Below are 15,539 nucleotides of genomic sequence, written 5' to 3' on the forward strand. Positions count from 1 at the left end.
ACTTCTGATAAAGAAGAAAGCACGTGAAGCCATACTGATCAATCACGCATTGGTTGCCGACACGAGTAAAAGAATAGTACCTCTACAGGTACTAAAGAATTTCCTATAACTGTCCACCTTCACCCTCCATAGCAAGGCAGACATACATAACCTTTCTTCATCTCCGAGAACCTTTCTTCATCTCCGAGAATGCCTTCCCAACGAAGCCTCTCGAGTCACTCAGTGTTTCTTATTCCTTGGGGTACCTCTGCAAACAAATGACACCAAAGCAAAAGTATCTCATATCACCAGGGTAGAAAGCAAGAGTATCTTATATCATGCGTTCTCCCTGTCATTTCCTTTGTCCTTGTTCTTACCTACAAAGACAAGGATAAAGAAAACAATATGCCGGAACCTCCACTCAAACTCGGATGCCACATTTTCATGGAGAACATATAAGGCAAGTGAAAATGATACCTTTCAGCATGTGGAGACAACGTGCAGAAGAAACAAGCAGAGAAGAATACAGTCTTCACAGTCAGCTCAGCAGAAGGAGTCCGAGCTGAGGAACTCAAGAAGCTGCCACATCTGCCTAAAGAAACAAGCAGAGAAGAATGCAACCTGCACAGTCAGCTCAGCAGAAGGAGTCTGAGCTGAAGAACTCGAGAAGATGCTACATTCTGCCAGAAGAATAGATAAGACAAGGGAAAATGATACATTGAATCATGTGGAGACAAGCACAACAAAGCACGTGCCGATTCATCCGCTACTTCTTCAAAATCAAAAGTATCTCATATCATCAGGTTTGCAATCATTATGGGTGGATGACTCGTTTTGACCCTCAAATTCTTGGGTCGACTTGCTAGGCGTTGTGGGCTGCATGTGCCGTTTCACCACCCTTGAATCAAATCCTTAAAGATCAAGTCACCAACTGGAAGAAGAACCCATCAATCTTGAAGATCATACCGTTGACCAAACTGCTCAGGTGTGAATTAGAAAGATTGAACAGAGCAACAAGTCGTCACCTTCACCTCGTGCCTGCTTGTCATGTGTTCGAGTCAACCTTCAAGAATCAAGCCTCAACGGCCTTTGAAGAAGCTTCCAGCCAAATTCAAGATCAAGTTTCGACGGCCTTTGAGGAAATCACAAGTCCGATTCAAGATCAAGTGTCTACCACTCTTGAATCAAATCCAGTTCAAGATCAAAGCTGTGGAAAGTCAACAAAGCGCAAAAACAATTACGTGCCGATTCATCCACTACCAAAGCCAAAGATCATCTACCACATGAAGTTCCTTGTGGTCCAATTTCAACCTTCAAGATCAAGCCTCGACGGCCCTTGAAGAAATTTCAAACAAAAGTTCAAGAACAAGCCTCAACGGCCCTTGAAGAAATTTCCAGCCCAATTCAAGATCAAGCCTCGATGGCCCTTGGATCGACATCTACAGTAAGGGACTTCAAAACGCATCTCCTACACGTGACAAGCACATGTATACGACGCGCCTTGAAGTGGGGGAATTTGTAGACATCGAAATTTCGGTAAATAAATGTTGACCGATAAATCAAAGTTTCAACGCTCATGTATTACATAAATTTTACACGTAGCGTGTGTCTAAACAAAAAATCGAAATAAGTTGGAAAAGTCATCAAACAGAACACGTGTCAACACCTGGCAGAAATGACTTATTTCATCTGAAATATTATATTCAAAATTAGGCCTTGGAAAATTCTATAAATAGAAGGCTAATTCATTCATTTGGGAGGGAACCAAAATCATTAGGCAAAATTCTTGAAGCTCTGAAGCTCTGAAACTCCGAAGCTCTCAAGCATCCAGGTTCCCGAAGAATCAAGAAAGCGTTCTTCGTTATTCGTTCATCGTTCTTCCAAGATCAAGCCCCAACGGCCCTTGGATTAACCATCCACCAATTCAAGATCAAGCCCCAACGGCCCTTTGGATCAACCATCCACCATCGTTCATCATCCGTTCAGCCAAGATCAAGCCCTAACGGCCCTTTGGATCAACCATCCACTAATTCAAGATCAAGCCCCAAAGGCCCTTGAAAAACTTCCACCAATTCAAGATCAAGCCCCGACGACCCTTGAAGAAAGCACCATCGTTCATCATCCGTTCATCCAAGATCAAGCCCCAACGGCCCTTTGGATCAACCATCCACCAATTCAAGATCAAGCCCCAAAGGCCCTTGAAGAACTTCCACCAATTCAAGATCAAGCCCCGACGGCCCTTGAAGAAAGCACCATCGTTCATCATCCGTTCATCCAAGATCAAGCCCCAACGGCCTTTTGGATCAACAACGTCGACAAATCCACACATCCAACCGTTCTTCAAGATTAAGCCCAAAAGCCCTTGAAGATCCGTTCATCACTGTTCTTCAAGATCAAGCCCAAAAGCCCTTGAAGATCCGTTCATCACCATTATTCAAGATCAAGCATCAACGGCCCTTGAAGAAACACTCATCCTCAAGATCAAGCCCCAACGGCTCCTTGAAGATCCGCTCAAATCCACCTTCAAAGATCAAGCCCACTGCCCCTTGAAGAAACTTCCAACAGTTCATCCAAGATCAAGCCTCGACGGCCCTTGGATCAACGAAACATCCACAAATCAATACCTTACGGAGATCGAATCAGAGGATCAAATTTGAGAGAGATTGTAACCCAAAATCATCAAAAATACAAATATTATTTTGTGCACGTTGTTCTTGTCTCTTTCCTTTCAGGAAATTTCCGTGTTCACAATAACATATAAATAAATATAACTTACCCTAAAAAAATACATAATTGTATTGGAATATTATAAATTGCAAAATAGAATGACATATAGTGTATAAAATATTAGAACATATTGAAAACATGAGGAACAAACATATAATGAGTGTTCATCCAAGTATTCAACAAGTCTTTACAATTATTGAAAAAATAAAATGCAAAGTGAAAGTTATCTATTTTCTATCTAAGTGAGAGTCGTGACCTAAGCTTGATAGGCGGAAGCCTAGGTAGGTCTAGGCATCATTTCTTGATTTTCAAACGCCTAAAAATTAATCAGAACAATGGCTAGCAGCCTAATACCTAAATGGTGCTAAGCGGGATTTTTAGAGTGATTTCTAAGAGCTCTTTCTTTTCTTGCTTATGATAACATTGGTAGCATGTGAAACCATTAAGTTGGCCTATTGTCATGGCCTCGATTTTAGAGATTTCTAAGACACTAACTACCATGTTTAGAGATTTGTTAAGAATAATCAAAGATCTTATGAGAATGTGCACTAATGATGATGGCAGATTTTTTATACTTTTTGTATGTTTTTAGGGAGAGTTGTCATGTATGAATGCTTCTATTAAACAGCCCAGCTTCAATGAAGTTCTGCTATCTTCCCCGTAGGCAAAGACACAGTACTATGCGGTCCATTTACTTCACTTTCTGCCAGCTTAATTTGTTAGATTTCTACTACGGATTACCATTCTAATTATCTAAAGAGTGTAAGCGCAACTATATCGATTAGAACATATGAAAATTAGTTTAATTTAAAATATTGTTTATGTGAAATAAATGATATCAAATGTTACACAATCGTGGTTTATTATCAATAATTCAAAAACTTATTAAAAACAACGTTCTTCTGCCCCAAAAATACAAATTGCCACCCATGTCATGAAAAAATGGAATAATTTCAAACCTATCTCCACAAAGTGAAAAATATTAATGTGGAAAACTGAACAAATTGAATCGATAAATAAAACAATTCATTCAAAAATCAACAAATACGCAAAAATTTGGACTCAAATTTTGATTAACTTAACACGACTGCTGCCTCTGCATTCTCATTTCTTCATAGAACCTCTCAATAAACATCTGCGCCCGCAAATCAATGGAAGCTTCTTCTTCGTGGTCTTCCCAATCCAGCGGCTCATATAAAGCCACTGCATTGTCATCATTTCCGGTGGTCGGCAGAGCTTCCAACGTGAAATCTCCATCTTCTCCTTCAACTCTCAAGCTGTTGCCCCAACATTTGCAGAGAAAGAACATCGAATACACGTCTCGAAGGCTTTCGTTCTTCATGAGCTGCCTCCTTCTGTGGTAATGAATGAGGGGAGTGTTGGAGGGAGAGAACTGATATTCTCTTACAAACCCATAGTCGTAATTCTTCAGAAGCTTCATCTTCTTTGAATATTGCAACTTCCTAATAAATGAGTTTTCAAATGATAGTTTTCTCACTCTGGCAACGGAGATAAAGACCTTCAGAAGCTTGGAGAGATTCTGAAAAACGGGTAGTCGTCTTTTCGACATTTTTTGTGAAAACTTTGAATTAACAAAAGAGAGACTTACATACAACGAGTCCACTTACCCGACCAACAATCTAGAAATTCAGTCACTCTATCTTTTAGTTGCAGGAAAGTTTGAGTAGGGGTTTGTTAAGGAGGGAGAGAGCATTTTTAAGGAGGCAAAAAGTGGAAGAAAGTGAAAGGAATCTAATTGGTGGTTGGGAGCCAAGCTGTAAAGAGCGGGTATAATGGTCGGTTGCTTCTTCTTGTTGTGTTGTTTAGGGTTTAATATATAAAGGAATAAGCAAACTAGCCGTTGGATTTTGGACCCCGATGGGTTTACTTCCTTCCCTCTATAATTCTATGAGTTTAATTGGACTTTTAAAACCGATCGATCTCACGTTTAAAAGGCTACTTTCTGATGATTTCTATATGTATTTTGATGTTTGCCACGTGATAAGAGAGCGTATGAGGAGCTTTCTGAATTGTGCGATGGCTTTGAGTTTAAGGGCAGTTCAAAAAGGGTTTATTACAAAAATATCCCTCAAGAGAATGTTTACTTATTTGGATTAGAGAAAGTGAAAGAGAAAGAAGAATTGAGAGCAGAATCAGCTTCGTTAGTTGATAAAATTCATGATTTTTTGAAGTACTAGATTAATAGTTATAATATGGAATTACGAGTTATTAAACACGAGAAGTTAGAATTTTAAATAATTCCAATAAATTACAATAAATGTAGGTAAGTAAACATTTCATATATCCAAAGGGAGTTAAGTTTAAGAGTGAAATTTTACATGCACGAATTTTTTTTTTTTCTTCCAATTATATGCATGATTACATAGTGAGAATCCTGATTCACAAATGACAAAAACACTCCATAATGTTTAACAATTTTTTTTAATGTTAGAAGAGGTTTCAAATTCTTGTCATGCATTCATAGACGAATATAACTATATATTATCAATCATGCATCCAAATATGAGAAATTGAACTTCTAAATGTTATTGCACTTCTTGTTTTTTAATTGTTAAACTAATGTATACAATAATACAAAGTTAGTTTACCTTGTTTTGTATTCAAGCATGCATATATACGTACCGTATGGAGTTGGGCATGCAGATCTCAAGTGTTTCTTTCTCCTTACACATTCCTTAATTTTCTATCACCTTCAATTAATTTGCAGTTTGAAGATGCTTTTACAGCTTTGGTGGGTTGTCCGACCCGACTTGATTTGTAATTAGGAGATTGATGGTTAGAGATGAAAACAAGGATAATACTTCCCTCCTGAGAATAAACCCTACATGGACGAGGGAGGAGTCTTGTATGGTTTTTTTTATAAGTAAATTGAGTTACTCCCTATTTTGACAATTAGTTTTACAGTAGAAATTCAATTTGCTTCATGATATTAGAGCATGTTATTTCGGGTGTGAAGCACAACGGTCACTCGGGCTCCACGTCATCCCATTTGCGTGGTTCATGTGTTATGCTTAAAAATTCGCCACACGTGAGGGATGTGTTCATAATGAATCCCACATTAATGGTAGGACGAGCCTTGCATGAACTTATAAATAAGTTAAACTATTCCCCATATTATCAATGGATATTATGATAGAATCTCAACTTTATTTAGAAAGTCCTTATTTTCTCTAACGTGACATTATTTTATCATACAAATGTCTTAATCATTTATGTTCATTATCTTTACTTCATGCAGAGATTGTATTTGAAAAATTTATACGATTTGAAAATCATTTAACCATCTATATAAATAATAAAAAATTAATAATCATGAGGATGCTACATATTATACGATGAACAGCTAAATGACTCTAAATCAAATGAATTTTCTAAATGGAGTTTTAATGAAAAGGGTTTGGACCAACAAATATTTAACCAAAAACCTCCCAAAATATTATTTAACCAAAATGGCTCAAAGTTTAATAAAAAATCATCCAAAACTATTGTACACGGTCCAAACTTACAAACCCAACCCACTACAAATATACACTTCCGCAAATACCCCAAAATGATTTGATATTGTCTTGACTTTTCACCAACCTCAAACTAGAACAAAACTGCCATAATAACTCTTTGTCTTCCTATCAAATCGAATTCCCCCGTTTCAAAAACCACCAAATCGAAGTTCAAATCGAAGTTGAAAAATGAAGCATTCATCGGAACAAAGCTGCTGAAACAAACCGGTGCAAAATGTACCAGAACCTTTGTCGGAACAAACCAGCAAAAAAGATGTGGAAAATGTACTAGAACTTTCAAGTGAACAAACTGGAGAAAAAGAAGTGCAAAATGCACCAGAACCATCGTCGAAACAAATCAAAGAAAAACTAACACTGTTTCTGGGAAAAAAAAAACTAACACTGTATTTGGAGAAAAAAAAAACCAAAACATAAAATAGTTTTTGGAAAAACTAACACTGTTTCTGAAAAAAAAAAAAAAAAAAAAAAAAAACTAACACTGTCTCTAGAAAAAAAAAACCAAAATATAAAACTCTTTCTGGAAAAACAAAAAAATAACACTATTTCTGGAAAAAAACTAACACTATCTCTGAAAAAAAAAAACCAAAACATAAAATTGTTTATGGAAAAACAAAAAAATAACATTGTTTTTTTTTTAAAAACTAACACTGTCTTTGGAAAAAAAAAACAAAACATAAAACTGTTTCTAGAAAAACCAAAACATAACACTATTTCAAGAAAAATAATCTGATACAGTGTTTGTTTTGTTTGTGTATAAACAAACATTGTATTTGAAAAAAAAAACCAAAATATAACACTGTTTCTAGAAAAAAAAAACACTATTTCTGGAAAAAAATGTTGGCAAAATTGTATCTGGAAAAAAAAAAACATTGTATCTGGAAAAATAACTGAACAAAAAGCTAACAAATCTCAAATTTATTTTCTTGAAAAACAAACGATGAACTCCACTGAAGAAGAAAAATTGAAAAACAGTACCTCGAATACACTATGTGTCACATCCCTACCCGGGTCAACCACATCCGGGGGCCCGTTCCACCATCATAGCACGATATTGTCCGCTTTGGGCTTACCATTCCCTCACGGTTTTGTTTTTGGGAACTCACAAGCAACTTCCCAGTGGGTCACCCATCCTGGAAGTGCTCTGGCTTTCTTCTCGCTTAACTTCGAAGTTCCTACAGAACCTAAAGCCAGTGACCTCCCAAAATGTCTCATGTTAGGTAGGGATAAGAATATACATTTAAGGATCACTCCCCTGGGCGATGTGGGATGTTACAATCCATCCCCCTTAGGGGCCCGACGTCTTCGTCAGCACACTTCCGGCCAGGGATTGGCTCTGATACCATTTGTCACATCCCGGCACGGGTCCACCACATCCGGGGCCCCGTTCTACCACCGTAGTATGATATTGTCCGCTTGGGCTTACCATTCCCTCACGGTTTTGTTTTTAGGAACTCACAAGCAACTTCTCAATGGGGCACCCATCCTGGAAGTGTTCTCGCCTCCTTCTCGCTTAACTTCAGAGTTCTTACGGAACCCGAAGCCAGTGAACTCCCAAAATGTCTCGTGCTAGGTATGGATGAGAATATATATTTAAGGATCACTCCCATAGGTGATGTGAGATGTTATAATTGTCACACCCCATCCCGAAATTCATTTATCGGTGATGTAAAATGACAGTTTTATCCTTGGACGGGGAAATTGTAGTGTGTATATGTGACATATTGAGACTTAGAGGTTATTGTGTGGTTTTGGCTTGGTGACCCACGTGGACCACACACACATACCACACTTACTCCCTCTATCTTCCTCTCCGTGCTCTCTCTCGCAGACTCTCTCTCTCTTCTCTCTTGTACGGACGACACCCAAAACCCACTGTAACATGATAGATCGAGGAAGAAAATGGTACCATTGTGTTCTTAAGGTCCTCGTGAGTTCAAAGGTACCAAATATAGGTAAGATTACCTTTAATTTCATGTAGAACCACAAAGCCCGATTTCCATGCATTGTTCATGCAACTTTTATTCTTTAATTTTTAGGGGATTTCAAGCTTGTAGGAAGTTTTAGGAGGTCCCAAGGAGGCTCGGAGTAGTTTGTTTGAAGAATTTGGACGTCGGGATCGCAAGAAACGATGAGTTGCAGGTTTGGTCAGAATTTCGAAGCTTCTCCAACGTGATTTCGTGATATTTGAAGCTTCAAACAGGTATAACGTTGTTATACTCATCTCTAGCTTTCCATTGGTGCAAATTTCTCAAAAAATGGTGAAGAAATGAGTGAGAAAACAAAGTTTTTCGAAATCCCCAGTTTTCGGCGACGGCGACGGTCGCCGGGGATTTATGAAGAAGACGACGGAATATTCTGATGCCGTCAGTTAGGATTAACGGTGACAGTTGAGTTTTAACGGAATATTCCTAACGGTAGTTAGAGAATCCGTCAGGATTCCCTGCTCATGGCCGCGTGTCTTGCAGTGCACTCACCGGCGTGTGGCGGCGCGTGAGGGGTCCAAAAATTAATCTAAAAAATTGGGGATGATCCTGAGGTTGTGTAGGTCACTATGGTATATTCATATACCCAATTTGAGCTATATTTGAGAAGTTATTAGCTAGTTTTGTCTATGGGCTTTAAAATAACGTTTTTATAGTTAATTCGCATATAGGTGAGACTTATCCCGAGGACAAGCGTATCCAAGGGCGACTCGGGGGCTACGACCCTTCGACTTACCAGTAAGTGGGCTTTTGGTTTTCAATATATATTTATATACTTGATATTTCCCAGAAAATATGTTTAAATAAGATTATGCCTTGAATGCCATGCATATAAGTTTATAATTCATATACGAATTGGTATATGATGCATTATATAAAATTGTGGTGCTGTGGACGCTCAGGTAAGTTGATGTGAGTTATGTTTGGTTATGTGAATTATCGATGATGTGAGATGTGATTGAATAACGTTGAGCTCATAAAACTGCACATAGGGTGCTTGTGATTTAGCCAGAGATATGGCACATGCCTGTTTATAATGTCACCTCCCGCACCATATGCTCATATTGGATCCAATTTAGGTTCACAGTTTTGTCGTACAGACCTTTACTATGGTTCCGACTCGTAGGTGATTAGCGATTTATCGCCCAGCTATTCTGTGAGAGTAATATTGAGCATAATTCTATTACACCCAATATTGTCGTATAGACCTTTTCATTTGGTTCCGACTCTTGTGCAGTATAGTGCCTTATAGGTCATTGTAGTGACTCCGGCTAGATTGACTTTTGAGCTATGAATTCAGCCGTACAGACTACCACAGGGGTTTCGGCTAATATGTTATATTTCTATGAAGTTATTCTCACCTGAATTACATACTCTGTTATATCTTGGTATGACATACATATGAGTATGATTATGTGAAGCATGTTTTGAATTGATATATTTACATATATATTTATGTATGTGCTTATATTCTAATTTTAGGAAAAATTATACATGTTTTACAGCGAGGGGTTAGTTATGTTGATAAATGAAATGGTTTTGTAAAACATTTGTTTTTGCTCACTCACGTTTTCTGTTTTGCACCCCTTCAAGTTTTAAGTAAGCTTGCTTTTGGTGGCTTGAGGACGTCGGTAGTTCTGACCTATCTAAATAATAGTAAGACATTTCTGGTACTGTATAACTAGTACTTGTCCTATTGGACTGCACCTAGACTTATTATGCTTTGATTGGGAGTGTTTACTGTTGTAACTAACTTCTATCACTTCTTGTTTAGTAGTGCACTCTAGTAATTTGGTTTTTAATTATTCGTATATTTCTTATCTCTATTGCTTCCGCACTGTGCACATGGCTACGTCACTCTCACGTGACGGCTAGCATGCCTTGATCTCGATCGGGGTGTGTCACTATGAAAAATTGAAAAACAGTAGCTCAAATTCTTCCTTTCTTCTTCATCAAATTGAAAGGTTAATAATCAGATGAATGAGAAGGGAAGGGCAGAAATTCACCTTTGGCTTTTTGCCGATGTCGGTGAAAGTGCATATCCCTTGCTCATCTTTACATAGAAGAGAGAGAGAGTGTGAGAAATTTTAGGAGGGATGGAGAGAGAGAGAGGGACAAAATCATATCGTTTTGCTTGTAAGAGATCGTATCCAATTTTCATAGAGATGGAGACGGCTCAAAATTAGGTTTGGGGTTGAAGCTGTGGTTTTTACATAATGATAGAAATGAAGTTGTTATGCGAGATTAGAAAGAAAAATGGAAGGTTTTGAATGTTAGGAAAAAATGGGAGAGAGAATTTGAGAGAGATCCATAATGAAGAGAGATTAATGGACAAAAGCTTGTCGTTAGGGATAAAATCGTAAACTCAATATTTGGGCCATTTTAATTAGACTGATTTAGTATTGGGCTTTATCCTAACAATTAAATAAAATTATTACATGGTTTTTCGTTAAAACTTAAATTTTTAAAACTCTTTTCATTAGTTTTCTTTTTTCTAAAATTATCTTTACATAATGATGCAAAAAATTGAAACAATTTTATTTATGACGTTGCTACATGAAATGATTTTCTTTCCATCGTCTTTCATTTGTTCAAGAAAAAAAATAAAGAAAAACTAATGAAAATTGCTTGAAAATTTTGAGTTTTAACGAAAATGACAAAATAAATTGTAAAGTGAATAGTATAACAAGTTTAACTTTTTAGTGTAAAAATATAATTTTTCGTTAAAATAAATATTACCGAAAATTTTTCGTTAAAATTTATAAAAAATAAAACATGCTTCTACATGAAAATAATCCATGTGTTGACTTCTTATCAACATGGCTCTTCACCCGGATGAAAAGCAATAAAAAAATGGTTCGCCATTGACTATTTCAAACCATCGGGCTTGACCTCTTGTTGAACCCACACGATACAATTCAACTGCCTTGTTATAGTAGCCGTTGGCCAGTTTACATCTATGGTATAATATTTGTACATGGGTATCTTTTTTATTAATTTTTTTATTCCTCAAATGTTTATTAATTTCATACAATTTCCTCTACGATTCGCATCAACATTTCTTTTTATTTTTGGATTCAAGGGTTATACACACATTTTCAATTTTAGATGTCTATGACTAGTAATAAAATAAAATAATAACTTCGTTCATAATAATTGGAAAGAAAGAATAAAAATTGACTAGCGTGATCTGATCATATATGACAATGTATAGCAATAAAGTAATTCAAATAAAATTTCATTAAGAATAATTAGAAAGTAAGTACAATTTGACTAGTGCGGCCTGACCGTATCCGATGATGTATATCAATATAGTAAATAATTCACCATAACCAGATTTTCTTATCTGCACGTTGGTTCAAAATTTGACTAGTGCGGCCCAACCGTATCCAACAATGTAAAGCAACACAGTAAATAATTCACCGTGATAAGATTTTCTTATCCGCACGTTGATTTACGCTTCTTCCACTCCTTTCTATAAGTGCTTAAAATTGCGAGATTCGATTATTATTGTCAAGGTTTGTACACTACACAATTATATTTGCACATGTTCCATTTTTTGTGAAGAAAAGAAAGGCATGCTTTACAAAAATGAATTTTGCCATCAAAAGGAATAATATTAAGCGAAAATAATTTTCATTTTTGAAAATCAAATGAATATAATTTTAAATCAACGGCTGGGAGAAGAGATCAAAGAGGTAAAGTTCAAACCGGAGGGTGGTTGAGGGCAAAGGCACTCAAAAACGACGCATCACCCGGGAAACCTCAGCGGTGCGGAAAACACACCAAGCGCGCACATTAGCCGTCACCAAAAAGAAAAGGAAAAAAGAAAAAAAAATCCAGAGTATATATAACCCGAACGTTAAAACGCCCTCTCTCGGAGTCTCTCAATTCGCTCTCATCGTATATAAACTTACGTTTCCCGGCGAGTTGCGAGAGAAAACCAAAACAGTAACAACAAACCCAATAGAAAAATTCTCCCTTTTTCCCAGAAAATCCCGAGATTTTCCGAGAAAATCAGAGGAGGCGCGAGAAACAGAGAAGGAGAGCTGTGATCTGAGAGTGGCTCTCTTTGGTCTGAGTTTCCGATAAATGGTGTATATAGGCGGGTCGGAGGAGGAAGAGAGAGTGGCGGCGAAGTCCATGGCGATGGGTTCCGAGAGGACGAAGGCTCTGCACAATTTCAACTTGCCGTGGGATTTGAAGTGGGGGAACCAGAGGCACCTGCGGTGCCAGAAGGAGAGCTCCGAGGCCGGCGGGAGTGGTGGGGAAGGGTCGGAGGCTAATCGGCGATCGTCGGCTCAGAGGATGGAGAGCTCGCCGGCGGTAACTCGGCGGAGGGATTTGGAGTTCGAGAAGCGGAAGTTTCGGGCCCCGAGGCCGAGGATCGAAAACGACGACGCGGAGGAAGGGATCGATGCGTTTAGGCAGAAGCTCATGTTTGATCTCAAGACGGCGGCGGATAAGATGAAAGACGCGATTTTGAGGGAGGAGGAGGTGGCAGTGGCGGGGGCGGCTGCTTATACTGACGTGGCGGCGGCAGAGGAGGATGTTGAGATGGCGGAGGTTGGCGAATCGGAACCTCCGATGGCGCCGGAGCCAGAGCCGCCGGAGGCGAGGCCGTGGAATCTGAGGACGAGGAGGGCGGCGTGCAAGGCTCCAATGGGCGGCGGCGGCGCTAAGGTGGTGAGAATCGAGGAAAAGAAGGCGAATTACTCGCCGTTGAGGAGTGAGGGTAACAATGGCGTGAAGTCGCCAAGGCTGGTGAGAGGGGCTTCGGTTTCGGGTCCAGAGAAGAATAAGGAGGAGGAGAGGCCCAAATTCTCGTTGACGCTCACCAAGAAGGAGATCGAGGAAGATTTCATGAAGATGCTCGGCCACCGCCCTCTCCGACGCCCAAAGAGGCGGCCAAGAAATGTTCAGAAGCAATTGGATGTACGTCAAATTCCCAAATTCATAAATCGTGACCCTCCTCTTAGTTTCTTGACTTCTTCCCTCTCGGCCATTCTGTTTGTTTATCAAATTAACTGACGGCGGTTGTTCTTGTTGCAGGGTTTGTTTCCCGGTACGTGGTTGACGGAGGTCTCGGCGGAGACGTACAAGGTTCCTGAGTTCCCTGAAAATACAAAGGTGATTGCTTTCTTCTGACTTCTCTCTCATAACTTCAAAAGTCTTCGTCTTCAAACTTTTCATTGATTTGAATATTTGATCAACACTGAGTCACTGAAGAAATTGGGGTCTCTAAATAATGCAATTATCCCCAAATTTAGCTGATATTTTCTTGGGGTTTTCAAACTTTCATGAGTTATGAAGATTACGGAATTCAAAGTTCCCGCTTTTCTTTCTTTCCCAAATTTTCAAATCACAACTTTGTTCAGTGCTGAACTGTTTGCTCATTCTTTTTTGCAGAGGTAGCGATCCGGGCAAACGCGGGCTTATGTGGAATGTTTCAAGGCTCTTGTTTATTTCTGACTGCTGCTGCTGCTGCTTGCAAAGTGGGTATGCCCATACACACATACACATTGGAGTTTTGATGAAACGTATCAAATCCCCTGTTACTGCTGAACGTTCAGTTGCTTTGGAACACTAATTTTGTTTGTTAATTATAATTCATCTTCCTTTCTTTTTCTGAATAAAATGTAAATAAGGGAAATCTGGGCAGATTCTATTATATCGAAAATAACATTTGTGGTCTAAGCTAGGTTTTTCCTTTTCGGTGACTGTCTAATATAATATCAGTTGCATTTGATCTCAGTGTTCCCATTGTTCATCTTTGTTTTCGTTTTCTTTTCGGGTGCATGCTTGGCCACATACTACTTGACAATTTTGAATCTTTTACTGTTCTCTTCATTTACACCATCTTTGAAACAAGTGAATGAAAGAGAAGAGTGGCTAGGGAATTAATTGTTTGTATGGAAATGGACTTGTATATTTCCTTCTTTTCTGTACATTGTAAAATATTAAACGAGCATGTTCTTTCGAATGTAATTGAACTTCTGACCTAAATGCAAGTCTAATGACTTGTTTTGAGGTCTCCGTTTCATGGAAGTAGCGTAGCTTCAAGGCGGTAGGTTGTACCAGAAGCAACACTTGGTTGCTCCTACTTCTTGCCTGTGTTTTGGTTTTTGGTGTTAGTCTTCACAGTTCTGCCCTGTCCTGCTCAACTACCTCTATTCAAAACATCGTTGTTTCACTTAACTAGTAGTATTAATCTTCATAATTCTGCAATCTTTTCATTTCTTTTTTTTGTTTCGTTTTGGTACAGATGCAGTAATGCTGATTGCCATCACATTCACACTACAAATTTCTGCAACAATGATTTGTAATACAGTAACACTTCCTTGGTCATTGTTTAGCGGAGTCAATTGTTCAAGATTTTATCTGCTGAATAATGTAGATTTTATGAAATTTTTATGAATATAATGTTTGTCTTTTACATCCTGTCCTTCTGGTGTGAGATGGATAATGTTTGTTTTCTTCTTTTGTTTATTGCCTATTGGAAGCAGGCATGCTACTGTTTAAGGTCAATCCTTCACACTTAATTTGGCTTGTTCAAAACTGAAAACTTCCATCAAACCCTAAACAGTTGGAAGTTCTGTACGTTGGTGACCATTGATCAACATCTCGTGATCAATGATCTTAGCATTCATTGTTGCATTGTAACATTGATTCGAGACTTCACGGTGATATCTGGGGCGCAGAGAAGTCTCTCTCTTGCTCCCTGGTCTGACTTTTTCCTGTCCTGGGATTTCCCTAGCCATAGCCTACTCGTTTGTTTGACTTCCACTTTGACTCGTGAGTTTTGTTCCCGGAACTGGATGACCTGTTATTCTTTTGGCAGAAAACCTCCAAGGCTGCTGTTTGACTCGGCAACTTATCGTTGCCGTGACTGCGCGTTCGCGTACTGTTGTTGGCTTTGGGTTCTCAGTTTCAAATTTCCAGTTGTTCAATTGTTGAGGCCCAACCCAGTTTGTGCCTCCAGTCCAGTAAATCTTGTTCTCAACATTTAAGGGGCCTTTTGCAGCCCATGATGGCAGCAGAACGTTGCGCTCGAGTGTACCCGTCATACCGTCACATTCCCGTTTTGACAATAAAATATACCATGTGTGTCTAGTTGCCATTTTTTGAGCTTGAACTTCCTCTCTCCTTGTTGCCGCGACCTTTTCTTGTTGCCACTGTCTGTAGCTGTTTTGGTTAATGAAGTTACTATTAGCCGGAACAACAACGAGCCATCGCTTGGAAAGTACAAGAGAGGCATCCCAAATCTTCATACATTACACAGAGAAACAAACCATTTTGACAAGACGATATT

The 15,539-nt window shown here is 38.7% G+C and overlaps 2 protein-coding genes across 3 annotated transcripts; one reads left to right on the forward strand and one right to left on the reverse strand.

Annotated features, from left to right (window-relative positions):
* Positions 1–3,551: 3,551 nt before the first annotated feature.
* LOC126596478 (uncharacterized) lies at positions 3,552–4,489 on the reverse strand. Its single transcript, XM_050263076.1, has one exon. The coding sequence runs from the start codon at positions 4,274–4,276 to the stop codon at positions 3,785–3,787; it is 492 nt and encodes a 163-aa protein (XP_050119033.1). The 5' UTR covers positions 4,277–4,489; the 3' UTR covers positions 3,552–3,784.
* A 7,517-nt stretch (positions 4,490–12,006) lies between these two features.
* Positions 12,007–14,672, forward strand: LOC126596475 (uncharacterized). 2 transcript variants are annotated; one of them, XR_007613975.1, is made up of 4 exons: positions 12,007–13,162; positions 13,280–13,357; positions 13,637–13,726; positions 14,493–14,672. XR_007613975.1 is itself a non-coding variant. In XM_050263073.1 (3 exons), the coding sequence occupies exons 1-3, from the start codon at positions 12,320–12,322 to the stop codon at positions 13,640–13,642; spliced, it is 927 nt and encodes a 308-aa protein (XP_050119030.1). In that variant the 5' UTR covers positions 12,007–12,319; the 3' UTR covers positions 13,643–13,981. The 2 variants fall into 2 exon arrangements, 1 of the variants encoding a protein (XP_050119030.1); XM_050263073.1 differs by lacking the exon at positions 14,493–14,672 and having other exon boundaries at positions 13,637–13,981.
* The last annotated feature ends 867 nt before the right edge of the window (positions 14,673–15,539 follow it).

Source organism: Malus sylvestris, chromosome 13 (genome assembly GCF_916048215.2).
Source record: "Malus sylvestris chromosome 13, drMalSylv7.2, whole genome shotgun sequence".
Classification (NCBI taxonomy): Eukaryota; Viridiplantae; Streptophyta; class Magnoliopsida; order Rosales; family Rosaceae; genus Malus; species Malus sylvestris.

Coding starts and splice junctions, on each gene's coding strand:
- LOC126596478 (XM_050263076.1), bottom strand. CDS start 4,276: ATGTCGAAAAGACGACTACCCGTTTTTCAGAATCTCTCCAAGCTTCTG.
- LOC126596475 (XM_050263073.1), top strand. CDS start 12,320: ATGGTGTATATAGGCGGGTCGGAGGAGGAAGAGAGAGTGGCGGCGAAG. Junction 13,163..13,279: donor ATGTTCAGAAGCAATTGGAT/GTACGTCAAATT, acceptor TTCTTGTTGCAG/GGTTTGTTTCCCGGTACGTG.